Source organism: Chrysoperla carnea, chromosome 2, assembly GCF_905475395.1.
Source record: "Chrysoperla carnea chromosome 2, inChrCarn1.1, whole genome shotgun sequence".
In the NCBI taxonomy this organism is placed as follows: Eukaryota; Metazoa; Arthropoda; class Insecta; order Neuroptera; family Chrysopidae; genus Chrysoperla; species Chrysoperla carnea.
The window spans coordinates 5,215,844-5,230,202 of record NC_058338.1 but is presented as its reverse complement, the minus strand read 5'-3'; the positions used below and the strand labels follow the sequence as shown (position 1 = coordinate 5,230,202).

General features: G+C 32.2%; 2 protein-coding genes across 2 annotated transcripts; one reads left to right on the top strand and one right to left on the bottom strand.

Annotated features, from left to right (window-relative positions):
* The first annotated feature begins 1,835 nt into the window (after positions 1-1,835).
* On the top strand, positions 1,836-7,272 carry LOC123293883 (exostosin-3). The gene is made up of 4 exons (XM_044874859.1): positions 1,836-1,883; positions 3,355-5,361; positions 5,496-6,262; positions 6,685-7,272. The coding sequence occupies exons 2-4, from the start codon at positions 3,411-3,413 to the stop codon at positions 6,787-6,789; spliced, it is 2,823 nt and encodes a 940-aa protein (XP_044730794.1). The 5' UTR covers positions 1,836-1,883; positions 3,355-3,410; the 3' UTR covers positions 6,790-7,272.
* A 1,285-nt stretch (positions 7,273-8,557) lies between these two features.
* On the bottom strand, positions 8,558-14,107 carry LOC123294290. The gene is made up of 4 exons (XM_044875421.1): positions 14,080-14,107; positions 13,844-14,006; positions 12,110-13,109; positions 8,558-11,826 (listed from the first exon to the last, which is right to left on the bottom strand). The coding sequence occupies exons 2-4, from the start codon at positions 13,967-13,969 to the stop codon at positions 8,558-8,560; spliced, it is 4,395 nt and encodes a 1,464-aa protein (XP_044731356.1). The 5' UTR covers positions 13,970-14,006; positions 14,080-14,107.
* Positions 14,108-14,359: the final 252 nt, after the last annotated feature.

Genomic DNA, 14,359 nt, shown 5'->3' with positions numbered 1-14,359 from the left:
ATATTTAAATCGATATAATTTAACAATATATAAAGCAATAGATTTCTAGATCATTCCTTTCACAATAATTTATTCTTTTGTTATCTGGAAGGCAGTCTATAATTCCATAAATTGTATAAAAATGACGTTTTTTTTTTGAGAATTGATAAATTTAACTGTTATCTTTAATTAAGAATGGAATTTTATTTTGTTTTTAATGAGGCATTGAAGCGTAAAGATTCATTGAATTGTTTTATAAATAAACATAAGGTGATCCGAAATCGACATGTGATTATTACAAAGTTACTGATAATATGGATTTCCTAAGTATTTATGTTCTTGATTTGAAGTCTGTTATCAAAACACGTGGATGAGTTGTTTAATTTTTGAATATAGTATTAAACAGAAAGATCTAATAAATAAATAATACCGGTATTCAGTAAATTTTTATCTGAAAAGGTGAAGAAACCTAGTGGGTAAAGTTTGCCCGTCGATATTTCTAATTCTAAGCTTGGTTTAGGCTTTAAATCATGGTCTCATGGTTGTCGATAGGCTACAATGTTAAAATCATAGAGGTTAAAATTGTTTAACCGCTTTTTATACCTTGTTGGAATACATTTTCCAACAACGAAACTTATCTAAAGTTGCATGTTACGTTGCCTTTATTGCATATAATAGGAGATGAGTCAAAACTGATTCTATGAAATTAATGATAAAGATTTCTCTAAATTTCTCAATATTCATTGAGTTATCTAAAAACTAAAACAATGTTGTCATCACTTGTGCAACATGTGTTCTATATCAATTTTTGACCTTTTGAATGCTAAAATCATTTTTATTTATAGGTTTATTACTACAATTTAAAAATTTTCTGTTTACACATAAACTTGGATAAGCCATTAAATATAAATTCTAATTTATCCACTTTGACTTAGAACAAAAAATTTTACTAACAATCTTTTAAACCTCACCTGATTATAAAACGGATAATGTAATCGAAAGATGAGTTAATGTATATAGGTTTTATATATTAAGATCCGTAGATAGACAACTGATAGTCAATTTTTTAAATAAACTTTTATGCTAGAACTTCGGTTGATATTCCCTAAATCCGGTTTTGGTAATATACCGACTAAAGAAACTTTAAAATATGTCTGAACTCAACCCAATTTAATCATGAGTTTTTATCTATGATCTCTTTTTAGTCGATATGTAATATTTGACGGAATGCGTATTACAAATGCCGTATCCGTCATTTCTATTAGTATAAAATTTTTAAGGTTGAACCTACCATAAACTCAACTTTAGATCAATATTTTGACATAAATAGATAGCAATTGGTTGAAATTCTAAAGATTGTATAGTGTTCTAAATACTACACATCTAGTTAACTCTTGTTCTTTATAGTTTAGTTGAATTATCACTCTCTACTATAAAATATATCTGAACTCAACCCAATTTAATCATGAGTTCTTTATCTATGATCTTTTAGTAGCATTTTAATAATTAGGCGCCATGTATAATTTTTTCTAGGGAGGTTAATGTCAAATTCTTGTTAGTTCAGCAATTTTTTATATAAGCAAAATATAAACAAAATAGAATGATACTCTAAAGTTTACATTTTATAAAGTTCAACAATTCAGTGTTAAAAGAATTTTTAAGCAATGTTTTTAAAATATACACATCGATTCATTTACGTTTAATTGTAATCATTTTTTTAAGTTCAATTTTAATTGTGAATAATGAAATGAATCTTACATATTGTATGTATTTGATACTTTTATAAAAAAAAAAATATATACCTACAGAAATGATAAAAATGTAATGGATTAATCAATAATTTTTATTAAATATTGATTACTTATTACCTTTTTTTTCGAAGTTGCCATATATAAATTAACAAGGTAATAAAATTAATTAAAGGCAAATTTTTTTATTGATATTTTAATTTACGAAAAGATTAACGGAAATTAAAATAGCAATGAAATCTTATTATAAATCACAAACGCACTTTGCAATAAATTTTTCGCATGTGTATGCAATTTGAAAGAAGTTTTTAACTCACCACTAATCGCACATATTTTTAAATAAGGAAGGGATAATTATTAATTTAATAACTTTTACATAATTTCCTGTAATTAAGATCAATGCATGAGAATGAGATTAATTCAAAATCTTTTATAACAATCAAAAACTTGTGTAGCCAAAAATGGCTGCATAATTATTTAAGAGATATATGAGCAAAATTTACGAATGTTTACTTATTGATTTCCCCAAAAAATTAACACAGAAGAGGTCTTTTAGGATTGACCCATAGAATAATATAACGTAACAGAATTAACCAAATCCTCCCATTGCCTTGAAATGAGATTTTCTCCCATTGCCTGACTCTACATCTATCACCACTTCCATAGTCGAAATTTACATAAAAAAACGCACTAAACAACAATTTTTCCACTATCACAATAAAATAAAAACTCGTAAGATGGTTATGGTTTTCGCAACATTTTTATTTTTCAATTAAATGAAAAAATTTCATTAAAAAGAAAAAATTTTTATATTACTGAGGCCTTTATACAATGTTTCGCATTTAAGATGAAGACACCCTCATATTTTTGCACAGTCATAAAGGGTGATGGGTCACATTTTTTAAGATAATTAACCGAAATCAAAACTTTAAACTCAGCCATCTACAAATTGACAAGTAGAGCCGATTTCGGTTAGGTATCTTACAAAATGTGACCCATCATCCTGTATGACTGTGCAAAATTTCATCTACGACACACTGTATACTTACTAAAAACAAAATCTACGGCTGAATATTTATAATTTCACTCTATTCAATTTGTTCGAGACCGTAATTCTTTAAAAATAAGATTTGTTTGATTTTTCGATGAGAATGTCGAATTGTAGCATTAAAATTTAGCTAATTCTCGTCAGGAGGTCAATATTCGTATTTCGAACGGAAGAAACCAAAATAATTGCATGCAACGTATTTAAAAAGTAATTTGAATCTTTAATTCAACTGTAGTTATAATTTATAATGCTTCTGAATACTAAAAGTCCGTAGAAATAGTATTGGATAGAGGCAAGTCTTTTCAATAAACTTTTTTGCTAAACCCAAATATGGCGATTGTAAATTGATTCCATAATTGTAAAGACTGTAAAAACAAGTCCAAATAAGATCCAAAACACTAAACAGTAATTTCAAATATAATAGACACAAGATCGAAAATAATCGAACATTGCGAAGACGTTCCTCTATGCAGTACTATATTTTACATCTCGTAGAAAGATAAGCACATATTCGCATCGAAACACTTTAATTGAACTCTTAAACTATTATATTTAATAAAGGTATTGTATTATTTTCAGCAAAAATGCCATAATCAAAAATAACAAACTGTACGAACATATTCGCAGCTTTAAAAATGACAGCTATTTCAAATGGGGGTGGCACAGCAGCCCGCATCTGTTTATGGCTAAAACATGTTCGCCTTTCTCGTATATTAATAGTAGTTGCAGTAGCCATATTTTTTGTACCTTTAATCATCCACTATCATCTACCACGCGAAGATCACGTCGTAGTGACATCACACTCATACAGTAGTCATCGTTCACGCAGTCAATTAGAAATATTCGAAGATTATAGTTCAATGAAAGCATCTGAACTACGTATGCGTATTGAAGAGTTGTTGCGCATCAAGAGTTCTGTATCTGGCGAGTTACGTGACTTAGAATCGCGCAGGCAACGTTTACAAGCGGATGTAACAGCGTATACGCAGAAAATTGAACAGTTAAAACAAGATTTAGCGCATCAACAAACGGATTTAGAACGATTGAAAATTAGCGTAGAACAAGCACAAGTCGCACATCGAGAAGCTTTACATAGAAACACTCCAGAATTGGCTGCACCTAAAGAGTTAACTGCAGATAAAATACCAACGATTTTAAAGCCACTCCCTCCACATGCTTTTCGTAATTGCCGTATGCATAGTTGTTTCGATTATTCGAGATGCTCACTGACTTCAGGATTCCCTGTTTATCTCTACGAACCAGACATGTATCCCGTAGTTCGAGACGGGTTAGACGTAGATGGATTTTTGAAAACCACGTTAAAGCAGACATTGGGGTATAATCCTCATTATACACATGATCCGAAGGAAGCATGTATTTTCCTAGTTTTAGTTGGAGAAGCTTTACCTATTACCAATTCTAAGAATGCGACCAATAAAAATGTATTAGATTTAGAAGAATTGAAAAAACTACCTTATTGGGGTGGAGATGGAAGAAATCATGTGCTAATAAATTTAGCACGACGTGATTTATCGATTGGTTCTGGAGATGCTTTCCATAATTTTGATGTGGGTCGAAGTATTCTAGTACAATCAACATTTATTGATTCACAATATCGACCTGGATTTGATTTAATTGTCCCACCGATACTAGGTCCACCAGGGGGTGATGTATGGCAAGAATGTGTATCTATGTTACCAGCACGACGTAAATATTTATTATCCTTCCAAGGAGAATCAAAACCGACAGAACATGTTAATCAAGTCACGAATCAATATTTTGAAGAAATCGAAAAAACAAAGCATTTGGATTCATTTATTCTGGAACATTTACGAGAAATGGCGGTAAATAGTAAGTCGGATAAATTTAATTTCCAATTTGAGTGTATTCCTGCAAGCGAAGAAAAAGGGACGGCTTCTATTGAAGATTGGTCGTTATGTGGCACAGATGGTATGCGGCGTGCGATTTTACGGGAAAGTACATTTGTGCTTATCTTAGCACCAAGTCCTTCGAATTATATTTCGACCACATTATTACAAGCACGTATTTACGAAGCTTTACGTTCTGGAGCCATTCCTGTGATTCTAGGAGGAGATCAAATTCTTTTAAGTTATCACGAGGTGATCCAATGGAAACGAGCAGTTTTGTTTTTACCAAAAGCTCGAGTCACCGAGTTACACTTTTTATTACGCTCTGTATCCGATGCCGATTTGTTATCAATGCGTCGACAGGGACGTTTGATATGGGAAAATTATTTAAGTTCGGTTCAAAGCACAATTGATGTAATTATTTCGACGATTCGAGATCGATTAGGAATACCACCAAAACCAATAGAAGATATTACTGCAGTCAGTGTGTTTAATTCGACATTTCAACCGTTGCATACGGATACTATTGTACAAGATTCGGAACCCGAAGAAAGTTTAGGTCCATTGGAACCACCATACCCTAGCCCTGCTTTTAAACGAAATTATACGTTACATCTACTTCAAGGTCATGAAATATGGAATGATTGGGGAGATCCGTTTCATCTTTATCCGCAATTACCGTTCGATATATTATTGCCTTCAGATGCAAAGTTTATAGGTAAGTTTAGGAGTAAAATGAATTAATCGGTGTTATTTTCTCAACATTATAATAAGCTTGTGCCGAAATTCACTACACTCCTCCTAAAGAGAAAATATTTTTAGACCACTAATTCCATATTATTTATTTTTTAGGTTCAGAAATAGGATTTCGACCTATTGGTAAAGGAGCCGGGGGCGCTGGGAAAGAATTTTGTGAATCATTGGGTGGTAACAGTCCTCGAGAACAATTCACTGTCGTCATGCTCACTTATGAACGTGAACAAGTTCTAATCAACTCAATAGGCCGTTTACGTGGCTTACCATACTTAAATAAAGTTGTCGTTATCTGGAATTCACTTCGACCCCCACTAGAAGATTTACGATGGCCTGACATCGGTGTGCCTGTATCAGTTGTGAAAGCATCACGGAATAGTTTAAATAATCGTTTCTTACCGTTAGATATAATCGAAACTGAAGCAGTTTTATCTGTTGACGATGATGCCCATTTGCGACACGATGAAATTATATTCGGTTTTCGTGTGTGGCGTGAACATCGCGATCGTGTTGTTGGTTTTCCAGGGCGATTTCATGCATGGGATTTAAATTATCAAAATAGTTGGTTGTACAATTCAAATTATAGTTGTGAATTTAGTATGGTGTTAACGGGAGCCGCATTCGTCCATAAATATTACATGTATATGTATTGGCATTGGTTACCGCAAGCTATTCGAGATAAAGTGGATGAATATATGAATTGTGAGGATATTGCTATGAATTTCCTAGTATCACACATTACCCGTAAACCACCGGTTAAAGTTACATCACGTTGGACGTTTCGATGTCCAGGCTGTCCCGTTTCGTTGTCTGAAGATGATACACATTTTCAGGAGAGACATAAATGTATAAATTTTTTCACACAGGTAAGTTTTATTTATCTACAGAGTGTTTCGGAATAATTATTCCTGACTTTTGGGAGGCAACACATAGCTAATTCCTGTTACTATTACAATATCTGAATCATTACTGCAGTGAATACGTAAGAAAATACCTCAGATTATAAAATAATTATGACGTCCGACTTTTCAACGGGATAATAAGGAGAAAAATTGTAGTTTTTAAGTTCTATTTTCTACATTTTCCAAAGTATGTTTTCTTAAAAACTACTACTGTTCTCCTAATTATCCAGTTAAAAAACCAGACGGGAGAATTATTTAAAATTTTAAACTATTTTGCTTTGACTAATCCTTGAAAAATGAGGAACAATTAAGAAACATTCTGTATATTTTTATCATAGATGTTTATACTAACCTCTTAGATTGCTAATATGTTTTATTTTTTGCAGGTGTTCGGTTATACACCATTGTTGAATACACAATATCGTGCCGATTCGATTTTGTTTAAAACAAGAATACCTCATGATAAACAAAAATGCTTTAAATTTATATGAGACTATTGTGTTTGTCGCGTTTGAAAAAATGTTTTGACACGTTTGGATGGATGATATTTGAACAATTTTTATGATATGTATGAAAATTTCATTTATATGCATTTGAGAATAAAATCTGAACGTTTAAACGAACGAAGATTCTTGCATAATTCAAATTTTTTTTCCGTATAATTGTGTCATTAATGTCAATAAATTCTTAGACGACCAACCAATGGTTGCGTATTTGTAACATTGCGGCTGTAGGAACGTGCCTACTTTGCCTTATGGATAATCCGCCTCTAACTCGATTCAAGATTTATCATATTTTTTAAAAACTATCCTGGCTGGGACATAAATGTGCATATTAGGGCATTAATGACGTCATTATAAATTAACTTTGTTCTGTGATGAGACAGCTAAAAGTATCCGATTTTATTTTCGAATGCCTATAATAATTGCATAAATTTTATTTATATATTTAAATATACCAAAAATTAAACATATCTGGTCAATTTTTTTTATCATTTTGGATTATTTTTTCAATCCATATTTTAACTTTCATTTTTTATATTCACATTTTCGTAAATGACGTAAAACACATTTTTTTAATTTAAATATATTTCGTTTAATTAAGTTGTAAATTAATTTATGTTTAAATCTGCCAATTTTTAGACATTAAACGTTTTTTTTAAGAAAAGTATTTGTATTTTATTTCAAATTTTACTTTTTCATCTTATCATCCAGTGCAGTGACAGGCTGGCTCAAAAGTTTTTATTCATTCATTCGTTAGGGGGTTGTTTGTAGATCTTAAATCTGATTTTGCGTATTCGCGAAATTAACCCTTTCGCCGTCATCTTGGAAAATGACTTTTTTTGCGTTTAGGCTCATATCTTCTGTTCTATTCATTAAAATTTTATGATTTTGGTGTCGTTGGATTTGTCTGCGTTTAATCTTGAAACCAATTTATATCTAAGTCCCGCTACGATCGGTAAAAAAAAGTTATTCGAGTTCAAAGTCAAAAATTATACCATTCTTCAATTTTCGTAAAGCTGGATTAGGTGAGTTTTTATTAGAATGAAATAAATAATTCAATTGCTTATAATTTTATAAAAGATTTAATTAAAATATATTTTTATTTATAAACACACAACTATTATTGAAATGGAATGGGTATTAGGACGTTTACTTTCTAAAAATAAAGGATGAAAATAAATCCAGGATTAAAATAAAAATATTAATAAAAAATTTTTAAACCCAATTTCTTCATATCCAGATGTGAAAATATCGGGTAATTGTCATTATTATTTAACTTTGTACTATTAATAAACTAACACGCTTTTTCTAATTGAAAAATACGCGTTTGCTGGAGCTTATAAGAGGATCAGTAGCCCATTTATGATAAAGTCTATTCTATAAACACAATGATTTGTTGTTTAAATCGTAATACTTCTCGTAATCATATTTAGCTCTAGCTCTATGGGAATTTTTGTAACCTTGCTTATATTTTATGGACTAATTTGACTGGATAAAAGTACTTAAGTTAAATTTAGACACTTACAAATCGTTGTATTTATAGGTTGATTTAAAATTAAGTTTTCTCCATGGATTTATAATAACAAATGAATATCGACATCCAAATTCCTAAGATGTCAAGGTTTTAATTTAGGATTAATACAGGTACTTTTAAAAGTGCATACTCATATTCAAAAGTTATTATAAGTCTATGGTTTTCAAAATAAATAAAATAATTTTCAAAATTTAACAAAAAAATTTTGGTACAAAATTTTGATCAACTGCTAACACTTCGTTGCATTGTTTTACTAACATCCAAAGAGCAATCTGGCATTGTTAAACTCAAAAAACTATCCAAACTATTTGGTTTTTTTATCAGCGAAATATCATCCGATTGATTCATAATAAAATCAGGTACAGAATTTCGTTTCAAATTCACTGGTGTCGATGTTCGACCACCAGGTTCATCCGGTTTATTGAATTCTTTTAGAATTTGTTCTGGCAATTTTGATGTTGATGGTAAATATTCGAGTAATTTTTTAATCGTTGGTGAAATTTCAAAACTTTCAATTGATGTTGAACTCGATTCAATTGTCGTTTGTAATAATTGCCGTTTATGCTGTTGTCGTAATAAATCTTTTAAGCTTACGTTCGTATCAGATAAATTAGGTTTACGTTTACTTACATTTTTCGATGAATTCGATGAACTTGATGAACTTAATTGCATTGTTTGTTGGGTCTTACGTAAAGTGGTGATCGCCCATCCCAAACCCAATTGTTTTAACGCTTCATCTAAACTATCCGATGAAGATGAATTATTGCTTATTTGAGAAACACCTAATTTCGAATCCAAACTTTGCAACACATTATTAGTACTACTTAATTCCATAAAAACTTTAGAAGAAGTACTTTGTGAGACATCGGGTATTGAGTGAAATTGGTTTAAGTACGAAGCAGATTGTGGATCGATACTTACATGTTGTTCCTCAGATGTTTCTGAAGATGATGACGTCTTATGTTCTTCTTGATCATCAATTTTTGTTGCTTGTAAATTTTGCGCCAATGTTTCAACATTTCGAGATGTGTCTTCCAAAATTGTTGATAGTTCTTTAGCTGGAGCACCGGCAATATCCACGTTGTACTTCTGAGAACATTGAACCACTGTTGGTAAGGGTTTCTTAACCACTTTTCTTCCATTTTCCATGCCAGAAGAACTGCTAGTAGTTGCACTTGATTCATGCTGTTCGCGAGAATTACTGCTACTTTGGGTAGGATAACCATTTTCTTCATCTTCACAATCCTTTTTAGTTTCATATGAACTTTGACTTTGAAACATTTGTAAGTTCGTTTGTTGTAATGGATGCCGGAGTTGAATTCCAAAATAGCTTTCGTTCAATAAGCCTTCGGTACTTGATTGTATATTCGATTGCACAGGTTTCACGCCTAGAATATCTTTAAAAGAACTTACTTGTTTCTCTCCAGATTGTTCTTTTGTCGAAGGATCCGGGGACGATGGAAGTCGTAAATATGAGGTTTGAGCTGTGGTTTCTGGGTTATATGAAAATGGATTAATCTGTTCTTTTCGAATTTGATCGATCAATTCTGTTAATTTACCAATTCTTTGCGTACAGAATTTCATCACTTCAGTATATCCTTCTTGAAGTAATGGTTCTGGGGATGCTATTGATTCCAAGGTGGATGATTTACTTCGTTCGGATTCAGTTTTTAATTCTGAACTGTTTCCAGTCATTTGGAAAAGTTCATTTAGAAGTGTTTCATCGGCATCGGAAAGGAAATTTTCTAAATTCTCTCGAGTTTGTATAACTTTTAAGTCCGGGGTACATACATCACTTGAACTTACTTCCAATCGATCGATGCTACCTCTGGACATTGTTAGTAATTTTTGGATTAACTCTTTCGTTTTATCATCCAATTTTTGATTTGGTGTCGAAATATCTGAAGTTCGAAATCCTGTAGTACGAATTTTAGGTTGTGGAGGTATTGGATGTTCAGGAATTTTCTCCCTTGAAGCAATTTTTTTCTTATTTGATGGAAATTTATCCTCTCTGGCCACTGAAAATAAAACCGGTGGACTAAAATAGGAGGTGCTAGTCGAACTTTCTTTCATCTCAGGTTTTTTCTCAAGAGCTGAAACCCATTTAATTTCTGGTGAAGTAGCAGCAATTTTAGTAGGAACACTTTGAGTGTTTGTTCCACTTGTAATTTGTTCGATGTCCGTCGTAATTGGAGCACTTTGATTATCATTTAATTTAATTATTATTTGAATTCCACTTCCCACATCGTCACCAGTTTTCATATTATTTTTGGAATCGGGTAATTTTATATTAACAGGTTTCTCAGAATCTTTTTGTACTAAAATTTTTATTTCACTTGGTAAATTTTGTAGCGCGGTTGCAGATCCTCCTGCAGCGGCTCTTAAATCAATTATTTTCTCTTTTTCCGCTATAAGTTCTTCTGTTGATTGTTTCGTTGGTATTTTATCTAAAGTTTGATTCGATTCTTCATTTTTATCTGAATGCTCACTTGAAATTCGCGTTGACTGTTCCGATCCTGATGTACGACTTTTAGTGGACTCACGACTTTCACTTTTCTTTGCTTTCGTAGAAACTTCTGTCGGTTTTGTTTTTAAGGAACTACGAATTGATTCACTAGATTTTTTAATAATTTTTCTTTTTGGTTTGTTGGAAGTTTTGGTTTCTTCGGATTGCACACTTACACTTTTAGATTCAGGTACAGTTGCTGAGCTTTGAAAATTAGCTAATTCTCTTCTTAATAATTTACGTTGCGTAGAAACTCGTTCAAGTAAATTACGTAGAGTGTCTGTTTCTCCCCCAGTTAGGCGATCGGTACCAACTTGAGACGTTGAATCTCCCCATACTGTTGTATCTACTTTAGGTTGACGACTAGTACTTGGACCAATTGTTTCCCATTTCCCAACATTTACATTAACTTCTTCCGGTGATTCAGGTAAATTAATAAATTTTATCTTCGTTGGTGGTTGCCGCACAGGTTCAGTTGTAATTAATTGTGCTTCAGGTGGTTTATAAATACTTTCAAATGCAGCTTCAATATTCAATTGATGCTTTGTATTTTTATCTCGTAAACGAGCTTCGGACAAATGGCCATCTTTATTTCTCGTATACGTATTTACAATTTGCTCCCCTTTTCGAATATTTGCTAATTCCGATAATAATTGATCGTGATCACGTTTAATACGTTCTCTTTCCAACGCTTCACGACCACGTCGTTTAGCTTCAAATTGACGCTGTCGTTCTAATCGACATAGAGCTAATTTTTCCTCTTCCGAAGGAAATACAACACCCTTATCAGCGAATGTTTTTCGTACTATATCAGATTTTGGAATGTATTGTTGAGTAAATCGAGTTTTATGATCGTAAAGTTGCACCGGTTTTGGTGGTTTTGTAATTGTATTTTGTGTATTTAGTGATTCGTCTGTTACATCGGTCACTTCTAATAGTGGAACTTCAGGATTTTCACATGGCGTAGGAATTACAGGTCTCGAAACTATGAACAAAAAATATTATTTTTATAAAAATGACACCGAAAAAAATTAAAGAACTGACATATGTTTAATTAATCGTGGAAATAAAACAAAAAAACAAGTTTGATCCAGGAAAAAACTTCGCGCTAATAGAAAAATGAATCTGTTTCTCAACAAAATCACTTTTTTACGATAAAGAATGTGACAGGTCAAGCTGGCTAGTTTACCACTCTTTACGCATGTGTCTCTAGTTCCAGGAAAAAACTCCAGAGGAAAGGAGGAAATATTAAATTAATAGAAGCTTACCAGGTGGCGATGGTTTGGAAGAATAATCTTTTGTGGGTAAACTCGTAGATTTATAATCACTTGGGTTATATTCGTTATTATTAACTTGAAACTCCATTTCAGTGGCTGATTTTGATGATTGCCGTTGTTTTCGACTTTGTATCAATTGTGATAATCGTGTGTCAGGTTCAGGTAATGATGATATCCTTACATTCGACTCTGGAACATAGTTTGGTCTTGATGACTTAACCAATCGATTGTAGTCTTCTTCGATGCGATTTGTTGATAATGGTCGAGAAGTTTCATAAGGTCGAGATGATTCAAAAGGTCTAGAAGATTCAATACGATCAGAAATGACTCGAGTAGATTCAAGGGGTTTAACAGATTCAACACGATCTGAACAAATACGACGACGTGACAAGTCAGTTTGACTTAGATGGTCACCCGCTGCTATTCTAGAAAAAATGTTTTCTTCAGAATCAATTTTGTCTGGGATACGATAAGTATCCATATTAACATTTTCATGGTATGAATTTTCACGATTTTCACAATCGCTTTCATTCATTTTTTGATGTTTTTTCTTTTTATCCTTTTTCTTCGCCTTTTTACCCGGTGTTTTAGACTTATTTAACTGTGTTATCATACCAGAACGTACATTTTCAATGTTACGATTTAATAATTTCCGATTTTTTGATTTTTGTGTAAGCTCCTCGTTCGATTGTATATCTTCATGGAGCTTTTTTAAAGCTTTTTTACCACGTTCGTTACATTTTTTAAAATTTTGTTTTCGTTTTTTATCTAAATATCGTGAAGGTGATCCTTCCTCTGCTGCTAATCGATGAGCTTCGCCTATATTTCCTAAACATTCGTCGTATTGTTGATGTAAGTTGAGTAGCTTTTTCGCTGTTAATTTTTGTATTGTCTGCGCTTGTTGTTTTTCCAAATTTGATAATAAATTTGATGTATGAATTTTATTTTTTTCACGTAGATTCGATGCTAGATCCTTTGATTGCTGTCGCACCTGGATTTAACATTATCCAAAATTTTATTAAGAAATCTAGCTTAGGTTAGGTTCGAGTGGCTGTCCTGGGGTGGGACAGACTTAGACCATAGGGTCCGTTGTGATACCGTAAATGGGTTGGCCTATCCCCGGCCATTACTCCATGAACCATTTGGAGCTGTTTAAGAACAGCAGGAGGGCTTTGACGTCGACTGACTTTAGGTCGGAGAGGTCGTCAAAGAGAGGCTGGTTCAAGTAAGTCCATCTACTCATGACAAGAGCTGGGCAATGACAGAGAATATGAGACATTATCTCCTCCTCGTCACCACTGTGACAGCTCCTGCAGTATGCTTGATACACTGACAGGCCTAAGCGTTCAGCATGCTTGACGCCCAGCCAGTGTCCTGTGATAGCGGCAACAACTGTGCGAACAGAGGCCCTTGGAAGTGATATGGGAACTTCGGAACGCCTGCGATTGTACTCATACCATATCTGTCTTGTAGTACCCGGGTATTTATTGATGCTTGTGTCCGACAGCATTGTGCCATTTCTGGCAAGTTCGTCCAGCAAAAAAGCACCAGCTCTTTTAAGGACGTCTAAGAAATCTAATATATAACAAGTTAAGTATACGTGTATACTAAGCGTGATTCGATTGAGATTAAGTTCGTAAATCGTAGAAAATTATTAAAATCAAAATATCTTCAAGAAAATCATTTTTGAATTGAATTTTTACTGAGCTTAAAATTATAAATTACCTGTTCTAATCTAGCTTTTCGTCGTCGTAAAGTTTCTTTCTTCTTAAAATTATCGATTTCGGACATAAACATTTGTCCCCGTCTTACAGCAACTGGATTTCCAGTAACAGTTACATTAATTGACATAATTAAGTAACAAAAATTCGAGCAAAATTCGAATTAACTATTTTAAAATAAACGATAAAATTAATAAATACATGGTTTATAATTAAAACAAATAATGGTATAATAATTACCGTAAAATTATTTATGATTACATCTTTTATTTTTTGAAATTCTAACGGTTTTTACTGTTTAATAAACGTCAAAAATAAATTTTTGTATAATGATTTACTTAATTTTAACGAGCTAGAACATTTATTTATGAAATATTCAATGTGAAACGTTTTCGTTAAATATATTTTTATAATGAATTATTTGTAAAAAAAAAAAAAACATTAAATAACCTTAAAAAAACAAAGAATTTTTTTCTTAAAAAACATAAATTTTGGAATTCCATAAAATGATTTATTCAAA

What these genes read in the sequence shown, in the direction of transcription:
- LOC123294290 (XM_044875421.1), bottom strand. Translation starts at nt 13,969, where the DNA reads ATGTCAATTAATGTAACTGTTACTGGAAATCCAGTTGCTGTAAGACGG. An exon ending in GAAAAGCTAGATTAGAACAG is followed by an intron (nt 13,110 to 13,843) that starts GTAATTTATAAT and finishes TGTTAAATCCAG; the next exon opens with GTGCGACAGCAATCAAAGGA. An exon ending in TTCCAAACCATCGCCACCTG is followed by an intron (nt 11,827 to 12,109) that starts GTAAGCTTCTAT and finishes TTTTGTTCATAG; the next exon opens with TTTCGAGACCTGTAATTCCT.
- LOC123293883 (XM_044874859.1), top strand. Translation starts at nt 3,411, where the DNA reads ATGACAGCTATTTCAAATGGGGGTGGCACAGCAGCCCGCATCTGTTTA. An exon ending in TTCAGATGCAAAGTTTATAG is followed by an intron (nt 5,362 to 5,495) that starts GTAAGTTTAGGA and finishes TTTATTTTTTAG; the next exon opens with GTTCAGAAATAGGATTTCGA. An exon ending in GTATAAATTTTTTCACACAG is followed by an intron (nt 6,263 to 6,684) that starts GTAAGTTTTATT and finishes TATTTTTTGCAG; the next exon opens with GTGTTCGGTTATACACCATT.